At 48.7% G+C, this 27,261-nt stretch overlaps 2 protein-coding genes across 3 annotated transcripts in view; one reads left to right on the top strand and one right to left on the bottom strand.

Moving 5' to 3' along the window:
- The window catches only part of Gnaz (G protein subunit alpha z), a 50,831-nt gene extending 38,360 nt beyond the window's left edge, over window positions 1-12,471 (top strand). The window contains exon 3 of the mRNA XM_090320677.1: window positions 10,460-12,471. Coding sequence (XP_090176803.1) covers window positions 10,460-10,804 — 345 coding nt within the window. The 3' untranslated portion in view covers window positions 10,805-12,471. The remainder of the gene's footprint in view (window positions 1-10,459) is intronic.
- Rsph14 (radial spoke head 14 homolog) overlaps window positions 1-27,261 on the bottom strand; it is a 76,515-nt gene that overhangs the window by 48,184 nt on the left and 1,070 nt on the right. For both annotated transcript variants that reach the window (XM_090320203.1, XM_090320204.1), the window contains exons 2-4: window positions 26,368-26,615; window positions 24,862-24,964; window positions 19,945-20,063 (exon numbers count right to left, since the gene is read on the bottom strand). In XM_090320203.1, the coding sequence (XP_090176329.1) occupies window positions 19,945-20,063; window positions 24,862-24,964; window positions 26,368-26,566 (421 nt within the window). In that variant the 5' untranslated portion in view covers window positions 26,567-26,615. The remainder of the gene's footprint in view (window positions 1-19,944; window positions 20,064-24,861; window positions 24,965-26,367; window positions 26,616-27,261) is intronic.

Raw genomic sequence — 27,261 nt, forward strand, 5'->3', positions numbered from 1 at the left:
ATGGGAATTGGGAATCACAAGTCAGTGTGGTTGGAGCCAAAGTAGCCCTCCAGCATAGACAGGGCCGTTTCCATCTGCCTTAACATCCCAAGCGCTCAAATGACAATGGCAGCAGTGTATGGAGGTTTACACGCCAGATTGGTGAATGAGTGAGGCTTCCCCAGCCTGGACATCTGTAGAAAGCAAAAGCTGGGCCTAGTAGGCAGGCAAGCATAGCCCAGGCACTCCTGTGCTGGTGCCCTCTCAGTACCGGGCATGCAAATGACCCCCAGAGCTGTCTTGTGTTCCCTCATCATTAACCAGCATTAAGCCAATTCTCTAGGCAGTTTTAGGTTTCCAGGAAGAAGAGGAAAATGCTAACCAGGTTATTCTGGGAGTGACCCTGGCATCTAGTACCTCCTGCTCCCTGAGGCCAGTAGCAGAGGGGATGGCCAGGCCTGAGGGATGTCTGAGGCTCTTTGAGGCAGGATAGTGGGACCTGGTGGTGGTGCAGTTTCCATACCTATGAGAGGAAGGTTGTGGGAGCCCCATCTTGGCTTTCGCTCCCTGTAGCCCCTTACAGTTGGTTCTCTAGTGAACTGAAAACCAGGACACTAGGGCAGTTCCCACTTCTGAAAAGGCCAAAGCTAAAATGGCTACAGGGTGTGCAAGGTGAGATAATTCAAGCTCTCCATCATTGCTCTTTCAGGAAAGGACACCACACTACCCTGCACCTTGCCTCCATACCACTTCCCGGCTCATTATCTGCCCCTCAGGCCAGGGAGAGCTGGGTTCCCTAACTCCCAGAGGCTCCCCCACTACTAAATCAATGAGCATTGGATGCTGGGCCAGGAAGTATCTCAATTCAAGGACCAGCAGTTTCCTTCTCCTGCCTTTGGTTTAGGTTGTTCTGTGAGACTCAGGGTGGAGGCATCCTCCCCCGTTGTCATGGAAACAGCATTCTGCTGTACAAGTGCTAAGCTGAGCAGAGGGAGGGGTCACTGGTCCCAAGCAGAAACTGCTGTTACCACCTTCCAGAGGGGCTGCCATTCACCTGATCCTGACAGAATAGCACTGGCCATCTCCTGTGGATGGTGGAACTGTGGGTACAAGTCTTATCTAATTGGATTGGCTGTGATTCCATCCAGGCGCTGGGGTGCTTTAGCATGCCCTGCCCCTGGAGCTACTTTCACTGAAGGGACAGGATAACCTCAGGATTCCAGCAGACAGTAACTGGGACTGCTTGGGAAGGCCCCCAGTCCTGCAAGGGCCATCAGACATGACTCGTGTCTCCCCACCTGCTTCTGCACTGAGCTTCTGCTGGGAAGCAGCACTGAGCTGCCTACTTGGGTTTTGTCTGGCTTCCCACTGCTTCCATGACTCTCATGTGTCATAAACTCCCTGAGGACATGGAGCATGGATCTTGGCTTCCCTCCACAGTCTAAAGCAAAAGGGCAGCCAGCTGCCAGGAAAGGGCTGCAGCCACAAATCTCCAGGCCCACAAGGAGGCACAGAGAGTGGACCTGTTCTATCCAGAGGCAAGGGGAAACTCTGGGAAGTCTCAGGGGTTTGGAGGCAGGACCCATGTGGCAAATCTGCTATCGGCGGGATACCATGCGTCCTAGAGACACAGAGGTCTTGCTCAGAGGCATCTCAGAAGTGGTAGGAGTCCCTTGACCAGTGGCAGCTTCATGAGGACACCAACACAGTGAACAGTTTGGTGGGGTGATAGGCAGGACCGGGTCTTGAACTCAGGGTTGCCAAGCACTTGCTAGGCAGTTGCTCTACCACTTGAACAGCACTCTAATCTATTTTGCTTTAGTAATTTTTTCAGATAGAGTCTCATGATTTTGCCCAGGTCTGGCTTTGACTGTGATATTCCTAGCTATGCCTTCTATACAGTTAGGATTACTGGTTTGCATTAGTTTATTTGTTGAGATGAAGTCTCACTAACTTTCCTTTGTCCAGGCTGACCTTGAACTGCAAACATCTGATCTCCACCTCCTGAGTAGCTAGGATTACAGGCATAAGCCACCATGCCTGCCAGGCAGCTAATTTTACAAAGTCAAAAATTATGACCTGAAAAATAGGAAGTGACACGCTCAAGAGTCTCACTGCTGTTTGGCAGTTTGCCATTTGAGCTCTAGAACCCAGGCCAACCAGGACCTGCCAGGCCCCATCCCAAGGGAGCCGGCAGGGCTGTGTCCAACAGAAGCCTCTCCACAGCCAGCCTATTAGTGACATATCTAGTCTCTTGCCACCTTCTGATTCCCCAGTGCCAGCGGGCTGTCTCAAATCTAATGGTTCTTTGTCATTTCCAAACACAGTGTGGCAGTTGGGAACGTGTCCTGAAGAGCCAGGGCCTGGAGCACAGGTTGACATCCTCAGATTGATCCCTGCACCTGCCAGCCTGGGTTCAATTCCTTGATGCCACATACACAGAAAAAGCCACAAGTGCAGTGCTGTGGCACAAGTGGTATAGTGCTAGCCTTGAGAAAGCTTAAGGACAGGTCCTGAGTTCAAGCCACATGACTGGCAAAATAAAAAAAAAAAATTAGAAGAGGTAATTCCTCTCTCTCCCTGATGCCAGACTATGGGGACTCAGTGTCCCATGAATCATTTGTATCTTGACACATTTGGCAGTGGCAGCCCAAGACCCTGGAGAGGCCAGGCACGCATTCACTCAATATGTCGTCATAGGATTTGAGAGCAAAAGAAAAGCAGAGAAGTATATGCAGCCAAGTGCCCACACCCAGCAGAACAGGGACAGCAAACAGACAGGGTCGAGGGAGGGAAAGATGGATATGCAGTGGGACCCTTGGCCAAGCACTCCGACACTGGGGTACAGGAAGATTCCTTTGTACAGCAGGGACACAAGCATGCACCTGCAGCCAGAGAGGCCAGGGTAGGGCAGAGGACCTGGCAGAGGGATCTAGAGAGGTCCAGGTGCTGAAAGCGCAGGAGGATCTGCAGGGGGGGGGGCGGGGGACAGGCACTTTCATTTCCTTTAGCCAAGGCTAGAAACAAGGAGAGAAAACAACATGTAGAAACAAATTCCCGCATCCAGCTTCCTGAGCTAATATGGCCCTCTGTTAGGGTTCACTAGTAGGGTTTACTCTAAGCCTTTTTCTTCCCAGCCCCACCCCCTTTTTTTTTGCCAATCCTGGGCTTGAGCTCAGGGCCTGAGTTCTATCCTTGGATTTTCTCAAGGCTAGAGCTCTACCACTTGAGCCTCAGCACCACTTCTGGCTTTTCTCAATGTATGTGGTACTAAGGAATTGAACCCCGGTCTTTGTGCATGCTAGGCAAACACTCAACCACTAGGCCAAATTCCTGGCCCCCAGCCCCTTTTTTGGAACTCTTAAAGGTATATCAATACCTGGGCAAACACCCTGGCCCCAAGACTTATCCTGACGAGGGAGGCTTGTGGCAGACTGCTGCTCAGCCTCAGTGCTCTGCCAGGGGAACAAGGGTATTCCAGGCCTAAGTAAATGGTCCCTTAGTGACAGCACCTGCCCTGTGTCCATCAGCGTCCTCCCCAGAATCTCCCCTTCTCTGCCTGACTGGCAGCATCACCCGCATATCCCCCTCCCACCCACTCTACCCAGCTGAGTCCCTACCCCCAGCCGCCTATAGCTGGCACACTTGCCTCCATTCCTTTAGCCTAAGGGTAGGTGCCAAGTGTCACCTCTACAGGAAAGGAAAACAAAATCAGAGAAGCACAAGGCTGCTGTGATCCACTCCTCCTGTTGCATTCTGGGCCTGGCCTGTCCCATGAATCGGCCACATTGCACCTGCCTCCTACAGCCAGCCAGCAGGACCCGCTGTCCACCCCATCAGCATACATCTGTCTGGCACTTTGCAGGGGAAAGCACACACTGCCCTCACCTGGAAGACCTGTTCTCCTCTTTGGAGACAGTAAGCCTCTTCCTCAATGACTACCACCATCCTCAGAGTAGCCTTTGCTGGTTTGGTCACACTGTTCCCTGCCGTAAAAGAAGCCAGTATGTGGCTATGTGAACAGGTATGGAAGACACAGGCTCCTCGACCTTCTGTGACTGATGGCACAGGATGAGGTCCCTTCACCCTCTCCCTACTAGAGAATTATGGGTTACTTATGCCCCGGATTTCCCTCAACCATGACTCAGAGTAGTTCAGGGACATACAAGGTTCTTCATGTCTACCAGAGAGGAAGAGAGGCAGTCCCACAGTGAAGTACAGACCAGGACATGTTGGTCACACACACACACACACACACACACACACACACACACACACACACACACCCCTTAAGTCATACCAATAGGCACCCTCACTCCTTGATTCCCCTAAGTCTTTTACCACAAAGGGAGGCTCAGAGAGCGCCAGAGGTTTCGCTGTCACTTCATAAAGATGGCCAGTGTGGAGTCTAGCCCGTGTGAAACCTCTGTTGTGGCTGCTCCGGTGAGGATGCTACCCTCACAGCCTGGCACTCTGTTGCTCCGGCTGGGCAGTCGTGGGGCTGGCTCTGTTGGGTGAATGGAGTTCTTTCATGTCTCAGCCCTGCCCCACGTCCAAGTGAATTCACTGTTTCATGAACAAACACTCCAGGCTTCTCTTATGACAGGCTGACTGGAGCCTCTCAGACTCCAACTGAGAACTTGGTTCACAGATGAGGAAAAACAAAGGCCCACAGCAAGGGTGCCTCCCCCAAGCAGCCGTCTGACACTGAATCCCTGCTTCCCAGAATGCCCTCAGTACAGTTCGAGGCTTTTGCCCAATCTTTACCTCCACCCCAAAAGTCTAGCCAACACATTCTGTACTCCTGAAAGCCTTGGGTCATACTTAGCGCAGATATACTGTCAACGATCACCGGGGCCAGCTGCTGGAAGTCACTTGGACCTGGTGTGGAAACCATGTGTGTCTCACTTGAGCCCTCACCTTGTTTAGGGGTACACTGGCGTAGGCTCCTTTACCAAGTCAGGCTTCTACCTAAGACCCTGCCCTCGCTACCCACTCAGTTCATTCTGCTCCCCTGGAATACACCTGCCCAGGGAGAAGGCTAAGGAGAGCTCACATTTCGAGGTCATCACACCAAGGTCTACAGTGGCACTAGAAAGACCTCTAACATTGGCCTCACCTCTGTTTTCTGTGAGGTCTGGGGCTTGAGATGCCTGAATGGGTCAAGACAATCTTGCCCTGTGTTCTAGGCAGTAGTAAGCTCTGGCCTGGCCTGGGTGGGATGAGGCCCTGGCGGGGAAGAAGAGAAAGGAAGACCACAACCTTCCACAGATAGCCCATATGCACTTCACTATATAGCACTCTACTGCCTGTTTGGAGGATGCACTGTATCAAGAAGCAGAGTGTAGGCTGGGCCAGGGCCCCTCTGCAGTTCTCCTGTGACCAGCACATGACTTATTATCTGGGGACAAATGGTGACTTGGGTAAAGGACCCATAGGGCTGTTCAATACTCCACACACTAGAACAGAGGAGGGTGTGGCCCCATGCACATCTAACCCAACATGAACCAAGGGACTACACTCCCAGGCTGGCCCAGCATGTTCCAAGATCCATGTGGTCAGCAGTGCAACCTCAGCCATCTCTGGAGTCTCCAAGCCCCCCAGGCCCACCGGCCCTGTGGCTGGCACTGAGGTGTCCTGTCACTAACTCACCCTGGTTTAAAGAGTCGAGGCCTCTTCCATCCCACCAGTAGCGGAAGTCCTCCCATAGTCCTGGTATCTTGCAGATAACGAAACTGAGGCCCAGAGAGGACAAAATGACTTGCCCTGGGCAGTAGACTCAAGGCCTTGTATGCGTACCCAGAGTATCTACCACTTTATATATCTGAACAGCCTCTGTGGGGACAGAGGCCAGAGGGTCTCAGCCCATCTTGCCCAGCATACTTACGCTCCTAGCTACACTCAGCTGGTGCCTAGTGTCGGTCCAGGGGTCAGTCCAGGGGTCAGTCCTGTCTCAGCCACCACAAATGCTGGCACCTAGCAGCAGTGTTTGGGATAGAGACCTCAGACTCACAAGCCTACAAGCTGAAAGACCCTTAGAATTGGGCCAGAAATGGGCCTTCACATCTGAGTATTGATAGCTCATGCCTGTAGTCATAGCTGTTAAGGAGGCTGAGATCTGAGAATCACAATTCAAAGCTAGCCCAATCAGGAAAGTTTATGAGACTTTTTTGTTTTTGCCAGTCCTGGGGACTGAATTTGGCCTAAGCACTATCTTTGGGCTCTCCTCAAGGCTAGTGCTCTACCACTTGAGCCACAGCACCACTTCTGGCTTTTTCTATCTATGTGGTAGCTAGAAATTGAACCCGGGTCTTCGTGCATGCTAGGCAAGCACTCTACCACTAGACCAAACTCCTGGCCCCAAGAGACTCTTAACCCCAATTAATTACCAGAAAACCAGGGTGGAACTCTGAATCAAAGTGATAGAATTGCTTAAACGGGAGAACTCAGGGACATTGCCCAGGCCCTGAGTTCAAAGCCCCACTGCCACACACACACACACACACACACACACACACACACACACACACACACGTCCACCCCCAGTGGTGAAGAAGCTGAGGCCCAGGCAGGCACCGCTTGGGGGATAAAAGAGGTTCAATGGCATTGAATCGTCTGCTCGGTGTTATTTATGTAAACGAATGTGCAGGCATGCCCCAACTTCCTAGATGTGCCATCTCACTGCTGAGCAGGCCCTGAAGAAATCGGAGTGGGCATTAGCCCTGGGCTGGCATCACATCAACCGATGCCAGCTGCACTTCCAACTGTGACTCCTCCAACTACAGCTGCAGAGCTAAAAAGCAAGGGGACTTTTTGCTGGAAGAGGCATGGTGGCTGATGAAAAATGGGGTTCTCCACTGAGCCTGGCAAGCAGGTGAAATGGGAACCTTGAGGAGAATGTCACCACTGGACAAGGGGTGTGGTAGAAGTGGTCAGTCAGATGATTCTAGAGCTGCCTGGATCTTTGCCTTGGTACCCAGAAGTCCCCCATCAGGCTGCTTGGATAACATCCAGTCCTGTCATACCACCTTCAGGCCTCTTAGTAGCAAATGGGCCAAAATAGGAAATTGGTGGGACCCCTCCCAGGCCATGCACGTCCACCAGACTGGAACTAGGCTCTTCCACAGACGGCTGTAGGCTCCAGGGAGGTGGATGGGCTATAGGAAGGAGAAGCCTGGGGCAAGATCCCCACAGGGGGACAGGGGGAGCACAGTATGCATCGATGGGAGGTGCTTCAGGAAAAGGCCCAGATCGCAGGCCAGAGGCATGCTCTGGCTTCAGTCCTCCCATGCTCACACTCATGTAACACTTACCATGGTCCAGAGTTACATCCTGAAATAGCATATGCTCCTTCAATGGTTGTGTTGCCAGTCTGCCCACTTGTCTGCAAGTGGGGCTGCAGGAACGCTGGAACACACCCATTGGCAGGCATAGGGGGACAAAATAAGGCCTCCCACACACACACACTTCCTCTTACTTAGGTGCGGGCTTTTTCTTGTTAGCTTTAGCTGAGTCCTCACTGACTGCCTCTCTCACCCTGCCCTAACTCTGAGAGGCATGGACCTCTGGGCTAGGTACAAACTGGATAGAGCACAGCTTCTGCCTCACTCTGCCCCATCCCTTAGACCCTGTGAGAGGGGGCGTCGCAACACCACACCAGCTGTGCTGGTGCAGCTTCTGAGCAGCCTTTCCAATTTGTACACACATCCATCTTCCAGCAGTATAGCACCTAGATGCAGCAAGGACTCAGCCAGCATTGGGACCAAAAGCCCTGGCTGTCCTGAATTGTGTTGGGCAGGACCCAGATGATGAGATCAAAGGTGCAGGTGGCTCCACAGAGCACATTTTACTAATATTCTTGGAGACCTGTCACTTACTGGCAGCCCATTAAATGATAGGCATCATGATTTGCAATAGAGAAGAAGCCCCTAAGCACCAGCAAAGCAAAAGTTGCATGGGGTGTGAGGATGGTGAGTGTGAGTAAAGCACTGTAGTCAAAGACAACGGAACTTCCCTCTGCTCTCTGCTGCCCTGTGAGAAACATGTCTGCAATTTTCTTGGACTCTTGAGTCAGATGCACGAGGCTTATTAAGGCTTCAGGGTCCCCACAGTGTGGAGTCAGTGTCAAAGACTTGGGTCAAAGGAGTTCATGGTGCATTAGGCTAGTGTAGACCATGAGAAGAGTGGCCTGGATAGCACCAGCCCTGGGATGGCCCCAAGACAGTCCAAACAGTCCGTTGTGCTCCCCACAGGGCTTGACAGCTGACTCTTAACCATCCTCCGATTCCTAGCCAAGAGCTGCTAGACTGAGCAGGGTAGGTGACCCACACTCTGCTGTCATCCCAAGCCACCCAGAATGACTCGAAGCCAGCCCTCACCCCAGCTGTGTGCTAGACTTTGAACCCCAGGACATGTTCTACTGATGGCCAAACCATCTATGTCACAAGGCTGGGGTAAGCGCTGGTCCACCCCTAGAAGAAGCCTGCTTTTCCTGCAAGGCTTTGCTCCTGTAACCCAAAAGCTCTTAGCCCCAAGGCTCACAGCTCAGCTCCACACCCCACAGGAGAGCTGTGAGCCTGCCAGTAGCTTTTGGACTCAGGACATACTCAGCGAGTGCTCAGTGAAATGACGAATATGTGTTAATAGCCATATCTGATACAGAATTTAGATTCAGAAGCATAGCCCCCAATTATGACATCATTTCTATGAGAAGTGACAGCTCCATTCCCACAGACATCTTAACAATGTGGTTTCCAGGAATCCATTAGAGTTAATGATTCTCCCAGCAGAAATGTGACATTCCTAGACCCCCACGGATCTCGCCTCTGGAAGCTTACACCCAGATCCAGCTGTGGAGGGGTGCTGGCTCCCCAAGCAGTAATGGGGACTAGAGACCTGCTTCCTGTTTCTCTGCAGAAAGCTCAGTTGCTGCTCACATTTCAGACTTCTTAGAGTTTTTCTCATCCCGAGCTCATTTTAAAAAAGCAACAGGGCTAGATTTGGAAGAAAAACAAAAAAAAAAAACAAGGACTCCCAAGTGGATGCAGGCTCTCCTCAGTAAAGCCTACACCTGGAGAACCCAGGGGCTGGAGTTTTCTGTGTGGGGCAGCTTTCCCTGCCTTTACCCTGCAGGAGCCATAAGCGTAGAACTCCTGGCCAAGGCGCTCAGGGCACTTCCTGTTTCCAGGAAGGGTGGGGCGGGAGGGGGGAAGGAAGGAGGGTTATGAATTAGGAGGAAGGACAGATCACCAGCTGTGATTCCCAAGTGGCAGTTCTAAGTAGTTAAATCCTTGTTGAGGCAAGAGTCTGCACATAGCAGGCTCTCGGTGAGGTGGGCAGCATCAACTGTGAGGAAGTGATGGATTTTGGAGCCAAACAAAAGCAGTACAGTCCTTTAAGCCTGGTCACTGAAACTTGTCAGCAGAGAGAGAAGGGCTGGATGTGATAACCCAAACCTGTCATTGTAGCTACTTGGGAAGCACACAATAAAGGATCCATGGTTCAAGGCCAGTCTAAGCCCCACCCAAAATTTGCAAGACTCCATCCCAGGTATAGTGGTACTCGGCGTTATCCCAGCAATGCTGGGAAGCACAAACGGGATCACCATCTAGACCAGCTCAGACCATTTCAAAATTAACTAACACAGACATGAGTAGTGTAGTGACTCAAGGTTGCCTGTGTGGAAAGTACAGGGCCCTTTATTCAGACCCCAGTACTGCCAAAAAGAAAGGTAAAGTGTAAGGGACTGCCCTCGGGTACCTCTGTACCTCTTGGTACAGCTGTGTCCCAGGGGGGCTGCCCCACCCATCTCTGCATCTGCTGAGCTTGCTTCATCCAGGCCACTGTGGGGTAGAGCTGGGATGCTGCCCTCATCATACAGAGGGGCAAGACATCCAGAGCACTGGTTGTGTACTCCCAGAGCCAGGGCCGGCAGGGAGGAGAAGCTGGCATAGGACTGTGCTTTACTCCCAGCTCTTGGAAACTGGATATTCGGGTTATGAAGAGAAGTCCATGCCACCCCTCAGAGGTACCATGTGGTAGAATCATGGTCTCAAAGTACCATGTGAAACCCGGATGTCACATGACCTGACCCTCAGAAGACAGGCTTAAATGCGGGTGTGGAGTGGGTGGGGCTGGGGACTGACGTTGGAGATACTATGTGTTAGGCTATGAAGAGACTGCTGGGCCCTGCCACCGCCCTGCGGCCATACCAGTGATCACCGTGGCCTGAGGAAGGGCCCTACAGGGGAGAAAGCCCCTTCTAAGCTCTCAGTGAGGTGGGCAGCCGCAGCTGTGGTTCTAAAGAAGCTGTAAACAGATTTGACGGGAAGGAGGAAGAGAACGTTTTCTCAGGGGCCATCATTGGGCTGGCAGACTCTACCAAAGGAGCCTTTCTCTGGCAGGGCCGTAGGGCTAGAATCCCTGCTTGCTGCTACCCTGACTCATGCCAAGCACTTTTTTTTTTTCCACCCCCACCCAGAGTCGAATGGCAGAGAGCCTGCGCCTTTTCGACTCCATCTGCAACAACAACTGGTTCATCAACACTTCACTCATCCTCTTCCTGAACAAGAAGGACCTGCTGGCGGAGAAGATCCGGCGCATCCCGCTCACAGTCTGCTTCCCGGAGTACAAGGGCCAGAACACGTACGAGGAGGCCGCCGTGTACGTCCAGCGGCAGTTTGAGGATCTGAACCGCAACAAGGAGACCAAGGAAATCTACTCGCACTTCACCTGCGCTACCGACACCAGTAACATCCAGTTTGTCTTTGACGCGGTGACAGACGTCATTATACAGAACAATCTCAAGTACATTGGCCTATGCTGAGGAGCCGGGGCCAGCCGGCTTGCCTGTGGTAAAACCCATGGGGTGTTACACCCCGATTTGTGCTAGAGAGGCCCAACTCAAGGGCAGAAAATGGTGGGAGGGGGCTGAATGTCATCCCCCCACGCCCCTCGGCCTCGGCCTCCTTGGCCTCAGGTTTCTGCATACAAATATATATGGATAGATTGCTAGGTAGGTAGCCACACAGGCACACACACACACACACATACACACACACACACACACACACACACACACACACACACACACACACACACACACACATTTGGAGATGGCAAAGTTCTCCAAAGCATTGAGGTCTCCTGAGGACATGTGAAGCTACCGTCACAAGTTCACTCCAAGGCCATCCTGTCCCTTCACTCCGCCTTCTTGAATTGGTCCCCTCCCCCCCCCAGTCTGCATGGTGTCCACGTTGGACTACTGGGGAAAGACAGCAGGGTCAGGGTTAAGTCGAGCCAGCTGTGCCCATCACCCAGAAGAAGGCCAGCTCACCACCCGAGCTCTGGACTGGGGACCTTGCCACTGAGCAGGAGTGAGGACCAGAGCAGGGATGTATCCCTTCCCTGCTTGGCCACATCTGCCACCGTAGCCTCTCTGCACCGTGTTTGTCACAGACCTGGGGCCTAAGGTGCCAGGTTCACAGCACTTAACCAGATGTCCAGCCACTCCCTTCAGGTTTTAAATAGCTTCAGAATATGCAGCAAAAATCCACACACACAAATGAGTGGCACATATTCCTTCAAACTAGGCCAGCTGGGTCTCCAGCTTTTCTTCTACTAGTCTGATATTTTATAAACCATCTTTTTTTTTTTTTTTGGTTTTTTGGTTTGGTTTTGTTTTTGCCAAATCTTGTGGTAGTTCATAGAACTACAGAAATTTCAGATGCAATTGATTATTCTTTTTTAAAATGCAGATTTTTTCAAAATATAATTTTTTCAGGTGGTCCTTTATCGTGTCTGGCTTGCTGAGTATAAAAGTTGTTATCTGGATGATTCTGTCCCTCTGCTCCAAAGAATTATGGGTTAATGGCCGTCCTGTGCCACCTTGTGGGACACTTGTATATACGCCTCTGCAGTGTCCTCTTGTTATTGGTGCAGTTTTCTGCTTTGTTTTTATTTAAGAAAAATAAATGTGATGTATTTAAAGAAAGGTTCTTCACCTAGGAGCGAATGAACAATAGCTAAATGTCTTGGTATTTAAAGCGTAAATTATTTGTGGCTTTGCTGAATGAAGGAAGGGGAGGCAAGAGATGGCGCTCTCCCCCAACCCTCACCCCCGGTCCCTGCCTGCCCCCAGCCTGAAACAAGCTGGGAGCTGCTACTCCTGTGAAGGCCTAGCCAGTGTTGTGGCCTGAGGGAGGCCGTGCTGGGACCGGGTACTCTGGGCCTTCCCATCTGTCCCAGGGCCCTTGGACACTGGCCTTGAAAGGACCTTGGCCTAGGGCCCCATGTAAATACACCCTCCATCCCCTGCTGTGGAGAAGGGGCGGTTTCCGCCAGAGCCCCTCTCTCCCATGTGTCCACGGGCAGTGAGCAGAATCACAGCCAAGGACTTGAAGAGATATACAGAGGGAAAAGAGGAGCTGGTGACCATATGAAAGTCAAAGATTGTCTACTTTAAGAAAATAAAATACCCTAAATGAAGCCAAATCTTGCTTCAGTGTGCTATGTGTGTGATGGGCATGTACTACACTCGGGGGAAGCACTGGGGACACCTTCTGCGTTGAGGCTCCTCCCTTCCCTCCCTCCACATTTCCAGACGTTTAGGTTGAATGTCAACAGTAACCTTATGAAGATGAAAGATGCAAAGGAGAGAGACCTAGCTCGGTGCTGGTGGCTCGTGCCTGTAATCCTAACTACTTAGGAGGCTGAGATCTGAGGATCACGGTTCAGAGCCAGCCAGGGCACTAAAGTCTGGGAGACTCTTATCTCCACTTAACCACCAGAAAACAGATCCAGGGGTAGGGTGGTAGCCTTGAGCCGAAGAGCTCAAGGACAGTACCCAGGCCCAGAGTTCAAGCCCAATGGGGTGGGGGGCAGGGAGGGAGAGACCTGCCAGAGGTTTGGGGTGATGATGGCTCACTGCTCCCGTGGCCATCTTCCCACAGACACCTGTATGGCTGAGTCCTCCCCTCACCACAGAGGGATCACTTGTTGGGGCAGAGCCATCTCAGTAGAGGACAGCCCCTGCAGGTGCTGGGAAGGAGATGAGGCGATGTGTCCACGTGTGGAACCCTGAGCCAGGCTCATTACATGTTTTAGCATCATCCAGCTCTGCAGCTCACCAGTGGTGACTCTTTTTTGCAGACCAGGAAAGATACCCAAGGTCAAGGTTATACAACAATTGGTCAGGAATTTATTTTCCCAAGCCAAAGAAATGTATTCCCCCTAGAGGAAGGGTGCATTGCCTCTGGAGGCCTGGGGCTCTGTCCTGTCCTGCACCTGGATGGGACAGGTATGCAAGAGGAGAACTCAGAGCCACCCTACAGCCTCCTTCCCAAAAGCAGAACCTGAGTGGGGAATGATGATACACACACATATACACAAACACGAGTGCCAATGTACAGATACACGTACTCAGGCACACACAGACCTGGTCCTGGCCACTCCGCCTTGACTTCAGTCCATGGGAGGATTTCCTTTACACCTTCCCACATTACTAAATGGCAAGTACCCAAAGGCACTCTGGTTTAAGAAGAAATAACATGTGACTTGAAATTGCTCAGGCTTATTTTGTGCTTTTAATACCAACTGTGAAAATGAGCAGGGCTTTTACCGTAAGCATCTTTAACCTAAAAATACCCAGCTGCAGAGAAAATAGTATTCTACCTTGTTGGTGTGCTCAAGGACGCTTCCTCCTGTTTCCAGAGCCTCACAAGTGCTCTGTCACCATAGAAGACCCTAGACTCCCCAAATCCCAATGTCGAGTCTCCCTACTGGTTCTTCCCATTCCCTTCCCCATATCCCATCTTACTCTGTTTGTTTTTTATCTGTAATTTTTGTCTTTTTTTTGGGGGGGGGTACTGGGGATCGAACCCAGGACATTACACTTGCTAGGCAAGCGCTTTGCCACTGAGCTACATCCCAGCCATCATGTCCCATCTTGCTCTCTCTGCCTTAAATATCCTTTGTAAGCCATCCACCAAAGGTACCATCCTCTACCCATAACTAAACTTGACTCCCACTCCAGTATCCTCAGGTTGTCTTCCCTCCACAGACTGGCACTCTCCTCTGGTTTAGTAGCTATGTCTGCTTCAATCCTTAGGGCCCAAGTCCAGGCTGTACACACAGAGTTAGGGCCAGAAGGTTCTACCACACTGCTGCTAATGGTGGGCCACCATGAAAGCTAGCAGGCAGATGGCTGAGGCCAGGCTCACGGGTCCTAGGGGATGCTTCTGGGGCTCGTAGTGGGATACTTTTGGGGAGCCCTACAGGTAGGTTCATTTGCACTCCAAAATGCAAAGCAAGCATTTTCAGCATCAGCATTTAACTTCTTTTTCCCTAGGCACTAAATGAGACCTATTTCTTCATGGGGTTGACAGAAGCTGGGTAGAGGGGGTGGAGAGGTTGGGGAATGGGAGGGGGAGGGGGCATTTAGAGCCTAGGTGATGGGGACCTGGGATAACAGCTTCTGCGTGGCATTTGTCTCTACTATCCTGGTTTCCCCTCTCCTAGCAGGGCACCATCTTGCAGCCTGAGCTGTCCTGAAGGAATGGTGAGAGACGAGCCAGGATGGTCCACGTCCTGGAGCGCCCTCTGCTGGTTACTTGAGGAACTCATGCAGTGAGACAGACCTTGCCACGGGCAAGGATTCAGAGGAAAGCACTTCCAAACCCACAGAAATTCCATGTTACAGGGGAGGAAACTGGGACATAGTGACTGGAACACGGCAAGGGTGCACACATATGTGTTTAATGCATCGGTAATTGGGTGAGTGAACTGTAGCAAGAAAGCAAGTGACATGAAACCTGCAATATTTGAATACTAACCACTTATGGGTGCTCTGCCAGTCACCAAGAATGCTGCAGTAAATGGCCTTCTGGTGTGACTTTTGACAGAAAACAAGCCTATGCTGCAAGCTGGCTGAGTCCTGTGTACAGATTGTCCCAGCTACACCATACAGGTAACAAAATCTAGGTTTCATATCACACCCTGGTAAGATGGTCTCTGGAGAGGCCAGGAGCAGAGCCTGATGGTAGAGTGCTTGCCTAGCATGCACAAAGCCCTAGGTTCAATTCCTTGGTACCACAAGCACAGAAGAAGCTGGAAATGGTGCTATGGCTCAAGTGGCAGAGCGCTAGCCTTGAGCAAAAAGTGTCCAAGGACAGTGCCCAGGCCCTGAATTCAAGCCCCAGGACTAGCAAAAAAAAAGATGGTTACTGATAAAGAACCTCAGACACCCTCCACTATCACCAACCTAGAATGCCACCTGAGGCACAGCTGTGCTGGCCAACCAAAGAGCTACAGGTCTCAGTCTCCTCTGAGACATGCTCTATTCCCGTGTCTGCCACACTTCTCCTTTCTGTCTATCTGTCCAGCCATGCTCTCAGCCCCATCCATTGCCTCTCATTCTTACCAGACTTCTCCAGGCCTCCCTTCTGGGGACCTACAGACTGTGAGCAGCACCTAGTAAATCATGTGACTACGGGCTCTTGGGGTTGAGTGCCACAGATCCCTGCTTCTCATGTGTGTGGATTACAGGAAACTCTGAGGGAGATGAAAGATATTTGCCAGAACATAGATAACCTAGAGTTGTGGGGGTTTTTTTAGAATCCAGACCGTACTCAGCATTGGTGGCTCATGCCTTGAATCTTAGCAAATCAAGAGGCTGAGATATGAAGATCATAGTTCAAACCCAGCCCAGGCAGAAAACTCTGTAAGATTCTTGTCTCCAATGAAGTGGCTCTACCAATTGGTTCAAGTGGTAAAGTACCAGCTTTGAATGAAAAGTCAAGTGAGAACGTGAGGCCTGAATTCAAGCCCCAGAATAATAAAAACAACAACAATCAGAAAAAAAAAAAGAACAACAGAATTCAGGCAGCATAAATTGGCAAGAGCTAGGCACAAACAATACTCCATTCAAGGTACCTTCAAAGTGAAGTGTGAAAAAGAAAAACTATTTTAGTAGACAATATATGTAGCACTGCTACACACCAGTGAGACAGCACAGCAAAACTATTAGGCTCATGGCCCACCTGTGCCTGTGATGATCTTGCCTGCTTTGTGGGGAGGGACTGAGAGAAGTCAGTATCAGATAAGCAAGAATTGTCTGAGACCTAGTTGCACCACCCTCCCCACCAGAACTCTTGGCACCATCCTTCACGTGTATCAGAAATCCGAGCACTCAATGATCACACAGCAATAAATAACAGAGTTCCATGACTTCACAGGGACATCTCTCAACATTATGATAACATTACTTTGTTTTTTACTGATAGACGGCAAGATCCATTCACATAGTTTTTAAATATGAAAAGCAAGATTTTGTATATAGTCTACCTGTCATTTACAACTGTAATAACATATAAAGATATTGAAGATCCAGTCACCATATTATTGATGGCTCGAGAGAGGACAGGAAGAAAGGATGTGAAATGGATATAAATCTCAAGCAACTATGGAATGGGGTAGAACATTACAATTTGACAAGACTGGCCTATAGTGCATGGGGTTCATTACTGTCGGGATAAGAACGCGGGTGAGAGCAGGAAACCTCCTCTTTCCACACCTCAAGAATGATGGAACCACACTCTGGCTGACGCTTTGGCTTCTTACACAGTGTACACAAGCTATTTGTTTAGTTGGGCCCTGGTGCTGAGGCTTTGTGGAAACATGCTCTCTCCAGTGGCTTTTGAGGCCTGACACACATGAGAATTGGCAAAGCTATGCACGGTCCACTCAAGAGACTAACTATGGTAGACTGACGGGGCAAGAGATACAGTGATACCTCTCTCTCTCATTAGGATTTCTGTTGTGCAATCCCCATCACCCAGGTTTTCCCAGCTGAAGGAAAGCTGGTCTCCAGGGCCGGAACAACAGTCTTGAACCATCCTGGGCTCTGCTCACTGGGCCTTCATTCAGGGAAACACCCTAAATGTCTACACGTTCTCTTTCAGGTACATGTTGGGACAGCATTTTCTCGTTTTCCATAAGGATACACCAGGAACAGGGAGAAGGGAAGTGAGTACCCACGTGGGTTTGATGCCTGGCTGTGACACTATTCATCTACCTTATCTAAGGTACTGCTTCAAGGCCTTTGACCCTACCTCTTGGGAATGAGCACCGCACTTAAAAATGTTCACCTCAGCCAGGCATTGGTGGCTTATGCCTGATCTCATAGCTACTCGGGAAGCTGAGAGCTAGGGATCATACTGCTCAAAGACACAGCCTGGACAGGAAAGTCTGTGAAACTTTGAACTCCACTTAACCACCAAAAAGTCAGATGTAGAGCTGTGGCTCAAGTGGGTAGAGCACTAGTCTTAAGTAAAAAAGCTTAGACCCCAAATTCAAGCCCTAGTCCATTCTCTCTCCCTCTCTCTCTTCTCCTTGTATCTCTATCTCTCTGTATCTCTCTCTGTCTCTCTCTGTCTGTCTCTCTCTCTCTGTGTCACACACACACACACACACACACACACAAAGGTCACTGCACTCAGACAATGGGGTGATGTCAGCTGACATAAAGGTCACCCCTCTAGCTGTGGTTGGCAGGTAGTTATTCTAGATTCCCCAGTTATCAGGGCTCATCTAGTTATTATTCTAGATTCCCCAGTTATCAGGGCTCATCATTTAAGGAGAATTCATGCCAAGGGGAAGGTGCCCTCGGTGAGTGTGCACACAAGACTGCCTGTGGAGGGCACCTTCTTATTTCACACAAAATAAACAAGCATGCAGCAGTGGTGTTTGCTAGACACTATGTTGAAAATGAACCATACAACTTGTGGGGAGGAATGGAAAGGGAAACTGGGAAACAACAAAGGAAGGGGTGGAAATGCACTCAATATCTGACTTATGAGATGGTAACCCCTCTATATATCACTTTATATACTTTTATAATAACAGTAAAAAAAATTAGCTAAGAAAAAAGCGCCATACACCAGGCACTGGTGGCTCATGCCACTGTTGGTGGGAGTAGAAACTAGTGTAACTATTTTAAAAAACCATCCGACATGGGCCGAAAGTTTAACCTAGTGGTAGAGGGCTTGCCTACCATGCACCAAGATCTGGGTTAGATTTCTCAGTATCTCATACATAGAAAAGTCAGAAGTGGTGCTGTGGCTCAAGTGGTAGAGCTCTAGCCTTGAGAAAGCCCAAGGACAATGCTTAGGCCCTGAGTTCAAACCCCAGGACTAGCAAAGGAAAAAGAAAGAAAAGAAAACCATCAGCTGGGCGTGGTGGCTCATGCCTATAATTCTAGCTACTCAGGAGGCTGAGATCTGAGGATCAAGGTTCAAAGCCAGCCCAGGCACAAAAGGACCCGAGACTCTTATCTCCAATTAACCTCCAGAAAATGGGAAGTGGAGCTTGGCTCAAGGGTAGGGTGTTACAGCCTTGAGCTGAAGAGCTCAGAGACCGCACCCAGGCCCAGAGATATGAAGGTAGCCTTGAGCTGAAGAGCCAGGGACAGCTCCCAGCCCAAGTTCACACCCCCTGACCCACAAAAAAAGAAAGAAAGGAAGGAAGGAAGGAAGGAAGGAAGGAAGGAAGGAAGGAAGGAAGGAGAAGGAAAACCATCTGGCAACATCTTCTAATACTAAATAAGAATTTACTTTACACTCTGCCAACATTCTACCCCGGGATACCTCTCAAAATAGAGGTAGTAAGAAAGAAAGAAGAGAAAATATTATAGACTGTATGTTACTATGTGAAGTGGAAAAGAGACAAAATCTAGGCTAGGGTGTGACTCAATGAAAGAACATGTGATTAACATGAGGCCTTGGGACTGTATCCCCAGCATCATAAAAGAGAAAAAAGAAAAACAAACAAAAGCAAAACAGATGGATATGGTAGCTTAGCTCTGTAATCCTAGCTATTCAAGAGGGAGAGATCAGGGGATGAAGGTTTAAGGCTAGCCCAGGCATGAAAGTTTATGAGACCTCATGCACTGTCTGTGCATGGTTGCATACATATGATCACCACAGCTACTGGGGAAGCACAATAGCTAGGTGTAGTGGCATATACCTGTTCCCTCCAGTGACATAAGAAACGCAAGGAGGATCACAGTCCAAGCTGGCCTGGGAAATAGAGCAAAATCCTACCTCACAAAACCAACATATAAATGAGGTACAGATATGGCTCAAACGGTAGAGTGCCTGCCTAACAAGGGCAAGGCCTGAGTTCTACCTCCCAAAGTACTGAGTTCTAGTTCTCAGTACTACCTCCCTAAAAAAGTATGAATTGATATATGGCAGTATATATACTACATGTTTCTTGGCATGCTCACTAATTGTGTGTGTGTGTGTGTGTGTGTGTGTGTGTGTGTGTGTATAACTTTTTGGTGGTTGTGTGGTGGTGATGGCCATCATGGTGTTTGAACTTGGGGCCTGGGCACTGTCCCTGAGCTTTTTTTGCTCACAGCTAATGTTCTACCACTTTGAGCCACAGCTCTACTTCTGAGTTTCTGGTGGTTAATTGGAGATGAGTCTCACAGACTACTTGCCTGGGCTGGCTTTGAAATGCAATTCTCAAATCTCAGCCTCCTTAGTAGCTGGGATTACAGGTGTGAGCCACCAGTGCCCAGCCGATTAATTAACATCAAACCAAATGTCCATTTATTGCAAAGCTTCCTGGGGAGGTTTGGGGGTTAAGGAGGAACTCAGGACTCGGCGCATGCTCTGTAGAACTTACATCTGAGCCACATCACAATTTTTCATCTTTTCTTATTTCAGCTCTTCGTTGTACTTAAAGACAAGGTAATTTCCTTGTGGTTGTTGCTGCTCCTGTTGGCCTGGCTGTATGGCCCAGGCTATTTCAAACTCCATGTGATTCATACCTCAACCTCCCAAGTAGCTGAGACTACAGGTGTAAAGTACTATACTAGTTTAAAGACAAACAAACCAAGAAGTGCTATGGTCTGTGATAAGCAGCCTGGCACACACTTGACCCATGTGCCAGGTGCCAGCCTACCTTCAGGCAGCTGAGCCAGGTGCTTGAAGGCTTTGTGCATGTTCTTTCGGCAGAGGCTGATGGGGTCGTTGAGCAGCAAGGACAAGGAAGAGATGATGTCTCTCTCTAAAAAGCCGAGTCTAGAGAACAGAAGATGGGTTGGGGGTATAAGTAAAACCATTCCTGGAGGGGATCAAGGAAGAAAAGAACAGACCAGTGGGCCTTCCAGAATCTCGACCAAGTGAGGCCAAGCAAGGCCAGAGGGAGACCCTACATGTCAGATGCCCCAGAGTCTGCACATGAGCAGAGTGCACAGCACTGCCTCCCTTCTATGACTGAGACTTGGGTCTTTTGCACCCTTGGCTTCCTGTTGCCATCATGAGCCTCAGACAGTCTCAAAGTCTGTAAAATGAGAATTTAAAACAAACAGAAGCCCATAACCCACATTGCTTGATCTGTGGAAGTGAGCTCACCGTCTTTCTACAACTCCAAGGAAGAGAGCGGGCAGGCCCAGCCCACAGCCCTCCTACTTTTCTGGTCTTCTCCCAGCTGTGAGCTTCCAGTGGCCAGTTGTCTATCTCCAAACCTATGGATTGTCTTTTATGCTTACTAGAATCGTATAGAAGTTAATTAAATCTTAGATAAGCCAATTAGATGAGAAGAGTTTTATTTACTTAGGGAAAAAAACTACTATTTTTCAACTCAAAGTGTCAAAAACTCCAAAGTTAATATATGTGTGGGAGGGCTGTTTGTGTGTATGTGTGTGTGTATGTGTGTGCATGTGTGTGCATGCACACACTGATGGTCCTGGGGTTTGAACTCGCTTGGACTACTTTTTTTGTCACCTAATTCTACACTCTGTCATTTCATCGACAGCTCTATTTCTGGCTTTTTGTTGATTAATTTTCCTGCCTTCGTTGGCTTTGAACCATGATCCTCAGATCTCAGCCTCCTGAGTAGCTAGGATTATAGGCATGAGCCACCAGCTTATCCATTTCTGCTTAAGCAGCATTTCTACCTTGAGCCACAGCCAGCCTTACTTCACAGCCAAGGGAGCAAAGCTGGATGAGCTGGTCCAGGCTGAGGCAGAGCCAGAGCAGAGGCTGCCTGAGCTGGGCTGTGCCCCACCGCTCCCTCCTTGGGCAAATGAGGCTTCAAGAGAAGTAGAAGACAGACATGCCTGGAGCCTTGCAGATGGCAAATGTGGGATTATGTGTTGTGGTCACCTCCCTTCATTTCTGTCCTATTGGCCATGATGGGAAGCCATCCCCAAAGCATAGGCTGTGTTGGTCAGTATTTCTGGAGCACTGTCTTAAGCTCTTTCCAACTGGTGTCCTTGGTCCTGGGACACAAGAGCCCAAGATTCTTGAGGATCATTCTGCAGGTGATGAGTTTTCTACTTTCACCTGTCACTGCTCAAGGGAGGCTAGCTGCCCAGTGGGCAGAGACCTGCCAGATTGTGATGGGGGTTCTGAGTGTCCTGGATCAGGTGGGCTCATAAACTTTTGCCGGGACTAGCCTCAAACCACAATTTCCCATTATCTACTTCCCAAATTTCTAGGATTGAAGACATGAGCCACTATGCCTAGCTCAGCTTACTTTTTGATTTAGAGTCTCCCAAACTTTTTGCTTTAGCTGAACTTGAATCGTGATCTTCTTCATAGTGGTTGGAATTATAGATGTAAGCTTCCATACCCAGCTTACTTGCTTGCTTTCTCTCTCTTTTTTTCTTTCTTTTTTCCTTCTTGTTTTTTTTTTTTCCAGTTCTGCTCTTGATCTCAGGGTCTGAGCACTGTCCTTGGGCTTTTTTCTCAAGGCTAGTGCTCTACCACTTGAGCCACAGCACCACTCTCGGCTTTTCTATGTTTATGGTAACGAGGAACCAAACCCAGGTCTTTGTGCATGCTAGACAAGCACTCTACAACTAGGCCAAACTCCTGGTCCCCAGCTTTGTTTCTTTTAAGTGAGCTGAGCCTGTTGCATCAGGAAAGAGAGCTTCTCAGGTTCCATTTGTCAAGCCCCCATCTCTTTAACAACAACAACAAAAAAAGGATGGCCTGGAGAGTGGCCTAGTAGTAGAATGTTTGCCTAGCATGCACAAAGCCCTGGGTTCCATTCCTCAGCACCATATACACAGAAAAGGCTGGAAATGGTGCTATGATTCAAGTGGTAGAGTGCTAGCCTTGAGAAAACCTGAGGACAGGCCCAGGGCCTGAGTTCAAGGCTCAGGAGTGGCAAAAAAAAAAGAAAAAAGAAAGGCTGGCAGTGGTGGTTTGTGTCTGTAATCCTAGCTATTCAGGAGGCTGAGATCTGAGCATCATTGTTCAAAAGCAGCTCAACAGGAAAATCAGTCTCTTATCTCCAATTAACTTCCAAAAAGCCAAAAGTGGAGCTGTGGCTCAAGTGGTAGAGTGCTAGCCTTGAGCACAAAAGGTCAGAGACCAGGACCCTGAATTCAAATCCTACAACTGGTACACACACACACACACACACACACACACACACACACACACACACACACATTTATAATCCCAGCTACCCAGGCAGTGAGGTCAGAAAGCTTGTGGGTTTGATGCCAGTACAAAAAAGTTAACAAGACCCTATCTCAAAACTACATGATAGGCCAGGGACGGTGGCTCATGCCTGTAAACCTAGCTACTCAGGAAGCTGAGATCTGAGGGTCAAGGTTCAAAGCCAGCCCAGGCACAAAAAGACCTGAAACTTTTATCTCCAATTAACCTCTAGAAAATGGGAAGTGGGGCTTGGCTCAGGGTAGGGTGGTAGCCTTGAGCTGAAGAGGTCATGGACAGCACCCAGGCTGAGTTCAAGCTCCATGACCTTCCCCTACCACACACACACACACACACACACACACACACACACACACACACACACACACACGCGCGCGCGCGCGCGATAGACCAGTTGCCTAACAATTGAGAGATCCTAGTATCCCCAACTTAAAAAAAAAAAAATCACTGGGTGCCAGTGGCTCATGCCTATAATCCTTGATACTCAGGAAGCTGAGATCTGAGAATCACAGTTCTAAACCAGCCAGTGCAAGAAAGTCAGAGAGATTCTTATCTTCAATGAACCACCAGAAAACTGGAAGTGGTGTTAAGGCTTAAAGTGATAGAGTGCTAGCCTTGAGCCAGAAAGCTCAGGGACAGCCCTCAGGGTCTGAGCCCAAGCCCCAAGACCAAAAAAAAAAACAAAACAAAAGCCTATAAGCATTGTTATGTTGGTTATAGCACAGAACTGATTGTCCCTACTTGAGGCCAAGTATGTGAGTAAAGGTGCATTATAACCATGGCATGCATCAGACATTCCCCCCCCCCCCGTCAGCAGGTGCCAAGGAGGACTCCATGGGTCTGAGAGAGCTTGGGGGAGTGCAGGCAAGACCCAGTGACTTTGGATTTTGTGGCACATTCCAACTCGCTTGACATGATGTGAAACCTGTCTCAATAATAGCCTGTGGATTACACCTACCAAGCCCAAAGCCAGTCAGCTTTGAGTTTCCTTTCCTTCTTTTGGGGCCTGAGAATACTGGGCAATGCCTTCTTTATGTAGGAGGCTGGAGCAGGATTTTGAAGGGTATGAATGGGGTTCTACTTTTTTTTTTGCCAGTCCTGGGACTTGAATTCAGGACCTAGGCACTGTCCTTGGGCTTTCTCAAGGCTAGAGCTCTACCACTTGAGCCACAGCCACCATTTTTGGCTTTTTTCTATGTATGTGGTACCAAGGAATCGAACCTGGGTTTTTTTGCATGCTAGGCAAGCACTCTACCACTAGGCCAAACTCCCAGCCCAAGTTCTACTTTTAATACAAATAAAACTAATGATCTTTGGTAAACAGCACAGATTCAGCTGACATAAGAAAATTCCCCAAGATTGCCAACCCAACTCCTAACCAAAATACTAGGTGAAAAGTATTGCTCTCTGTGTGTGTGTGTGTGTGTGTGTGTGTGTGTGTGTGTGTGTGTGTGTGTGTGTTGAATTGAATTCCGGGCTTTGTGCTTACTCACAGCTGGCACTCTACTATTTGCCTCCAGTCTGGCTTTTTTTCTGGATAATTGCAGCTGGAGTCTCAGACTTTTCTGCCTAAGCTGCCTTCAAATCATGATCCTCTAGGTATCTGCCTCCTGAGGAGCTAAGATTGTAGGTATGAACTGAGGAACTAAGATTGTAGCCCAGGAGAAAAAAGTTTTAAGTATAAAATGTAAAGCTTTATACAGGCAAAGGAACAGTTCTAGGTCAGAAGTACAAATAATCTCAGTATCAGAGAAAGACATGAGGCCACCAGCCCAGACCAAATGTGTGCTTTGAAGCTGATATTTTAACACCCACATAAAGACAGGAGCCAAAGCCACAGGCCCTGTGTGGGCAATCTAGAACATAGAACTTGGCTCTCCATAAAAAGCTTTAAAAAGGCAAAACCGTTTCAGGTGTGGGCTCTGAACTTTCCTCCCATCACATGTGGGAAGCCGAGAATTAAGAGCTATCATAAAAATTAACCTGGAACAGAAGGTCCTATTAGGCACTCACGGATGCAATCAAACCGTCCCACAGAGAGGCATGTTTTAGCCAAATTTAAGTCCCACCAAAGACTAGTACTGCAGACAGATATTCAGTGCTGGTATTCAAGGTCATTCAAAGGCATCCACCCTAGGGAGTCATACAACTTCCAAGCGGGGCATTTGGTACTGCAGAGGCTGAGATCTAAAGAGTACAGTTCAAAGCCAACTCTGTCAGGAAATTCCATGAGACTCTTATCTCCAATGACCCACCCAAAAGAAGTCAGAAATGGCACTGTGACTCAAGTAAAAAAAAGCTCAAGAACAGCACTAAGGCCTTGAGTTCAAACCCCAGTACCAACATACACACACACACCCACACACACACTCACACATGGTGACAGTTCCCAAAGATGGCTGCTCACCTGCCCACACTGTGGGTCGCCATGATATGGAGCACCTCAGTGGTCTTTATCCGTACCAGGTCGTCACCATCCTTCAACAAGACCTTCAGACTCTCCAGGCAACCTGTTAAGACAGAATAAAACCTTGGAACATTGGCCCAAGTCAACTAGCCCAGTACTCAACACATGGACAAAGAGAAAGCACCAGAGATTCTATTGCTCTAGGATGTCGGGGAATCAAGTCAGAGTTATAGTGTCTTTGAGCATCACCAAAGGGGTTCACAGACAGGAATCGTCTCATCTAATACTCCTTGCCATTATCCTTGCACACTTCCTACCAGTATCTTCCCTTAAAGCCTGCCAAGGAGGTTAAGAAAATGTTAGGAGGTTTGGGGGTTTTTTTTGGCCATTTTTTATGTGCCTGTGTGCCAATATTGGGGTTTGAACCAGGGAGTCCCCCCTCCGGGGAATCGGGTAAACCTCAATTTTCTTTTTCAATTCAACATGTCACTCTATGGATATAATGCATCTCAATCCATGTCACTTCTTCCATCATTCTCCTTAAGTTACCCGCCTCTATTTTCACACGCATACATTGAATATTCTGTTTGTTTGTTTAGTTGGTCATGGGGCTTGAATTCTGGGCCTAGGTGCTGTCCCTAAGCTCCTCAGCTCAAGACGAGCATTCTTGAGCCACAGTGGCACTTCTGGTTTTCTGGTGGTTAATTAGAGATAGAGTCTCATGATCTTTCGCGCCCAAGCTGGCTTTGAACCGTGATCCTCAGATCTCAGCCTCCTGAGTAGCTAGGATCACAGGCGTGAGCCACAGGCTTATAACTGATTTTTTACTTCCCTTCCTCTCCCTACTTATCTGCCCTTCTCCTTGTGATCTCCTTCTCTCTTCCCAACCACACATGTTTCCGCTACTAGTATTCATTTTATTAAACTGTAACTTAGTGTTTCAAAGAAGTTACATCACTGGAATCCTCTCTTAATGTGTATCTTATTTTAGTCAATTCATTTGTGTATATATGTATATGACCCTGTATATGTTTTCATATGTTTATAATTTAGATCTAATTTCTACTTATGAGAGAAAATGTGCATCCTTTTCCCTGCAAATTATAAATTATTCTTCCTAATGGATGAGTAAAATCAAGGGCATTTATATCCTATTTTTTTAATCTGCTCATCCACTGTAAGGCATCTGGATTTCTTCCATTTCTTGGGTATAGTGAACAGTAAGGCAATGAATATGTATGTACAAGGTGTCATTGTTGTAATTTATAATTTTTTGGATAAATGCCCCCAAAGTATCTGAACCTTGATTTCCTTATGTGTAGGTTTAGAATAGTCTCTCCCTTGTAAGTGGCTGCTGTGAGGACTGAGACAAACCAGGCATTGCAAGTCAAGTACTGCTGGCCTGAAATCTGGCTCATTATATTGCAACTCTTATTATTCAAGCTCCCCCACTGTATGGGTCATGCCATGATCTCAGTCATGTCACCTGGGAAGTGATGTTCTCACCTATGGAGATAGCCTCGTAGACATACTCCGGGTCATGCATGAGGTCACATAGGGCCACAAGGGCTTTCTGTCTTGTCAGAAGGTTGTTTGACTGCAGCTCTCTGTTCAGCTTGGGCAGAGCGAGGCATCCATAGGCAATGTCAGCCCGGGCGGGATTGACGTTGGGAGGCATATACATGGAGATCTTAGCATGAGCCATCTTGTCACATCAACAAAGGGTCTTCAAAAGCAAAAGTCTGCAGGGACCCCTGATTAAAAGAATCACAGAATCCGCTGTCATTACTATTGTGATTTTCAATCTATTTATCAGATCCCAAACTATGAGGACAGGCAGATGGGGATTTTTTCCCCAGGTGTATGTGCCAGTACTGGGGCCTCACATTCTTGCCTTCACTTCTTCACCAACATTTTTTTTGGTGGGGGGATGTGGAGCTTGAACTCAGCCTGGGTGCTGTCCCTGACCTCTTCAGCTCAAGGCTAGCACCCTACCCTTGAGCCAAGCCCCATTTCCCATTTTCTAGAGGTTAATTGGAGATAAAAGTTTCAGGTCTTTTTGTGCCCAGGCTGGCTTTGAACCTTGATCATCAGATCTCAGCCTCCTGAGTAGGTAGGATTACAGGCGTGAGCCACTACACCTGGCTTTCACTAGCTTTTTGCTAGCTAATTGAAAGTAAGAGTCTCTCTCTCTCTCCCATTTGTCTTCCCAGGTGGCTTTGAATGGTGATTCTCACATCTTAGATTCCTGAGTAGCTAGGGTTAAAGTTATGAGCCACCAGCACCTGACTTGATGGGTAATTTTACTCCTGTTCTACAGAAGAGCAAACTGAGGCTCAGGGCAATGAAGAAATTCACTTAAGGTCACAGGGAAAGTACAGACACTGAAAGGACTAAACA

Source organism: Megascapheus bottae, chromosome 28, assembly GCF_031878675.1.
Source record: "Megascapheus bottae isolate mThoBot1 chromosome 28, mThoBot2.hap1, whole genome shotgun sequence".
NCBI classification, from domain to species: Eukaryota; Metazoa; Chordata; class Mammalia; order Rodentia; family Geomyidae; genus Megascapheus; species Megascapheus bottae.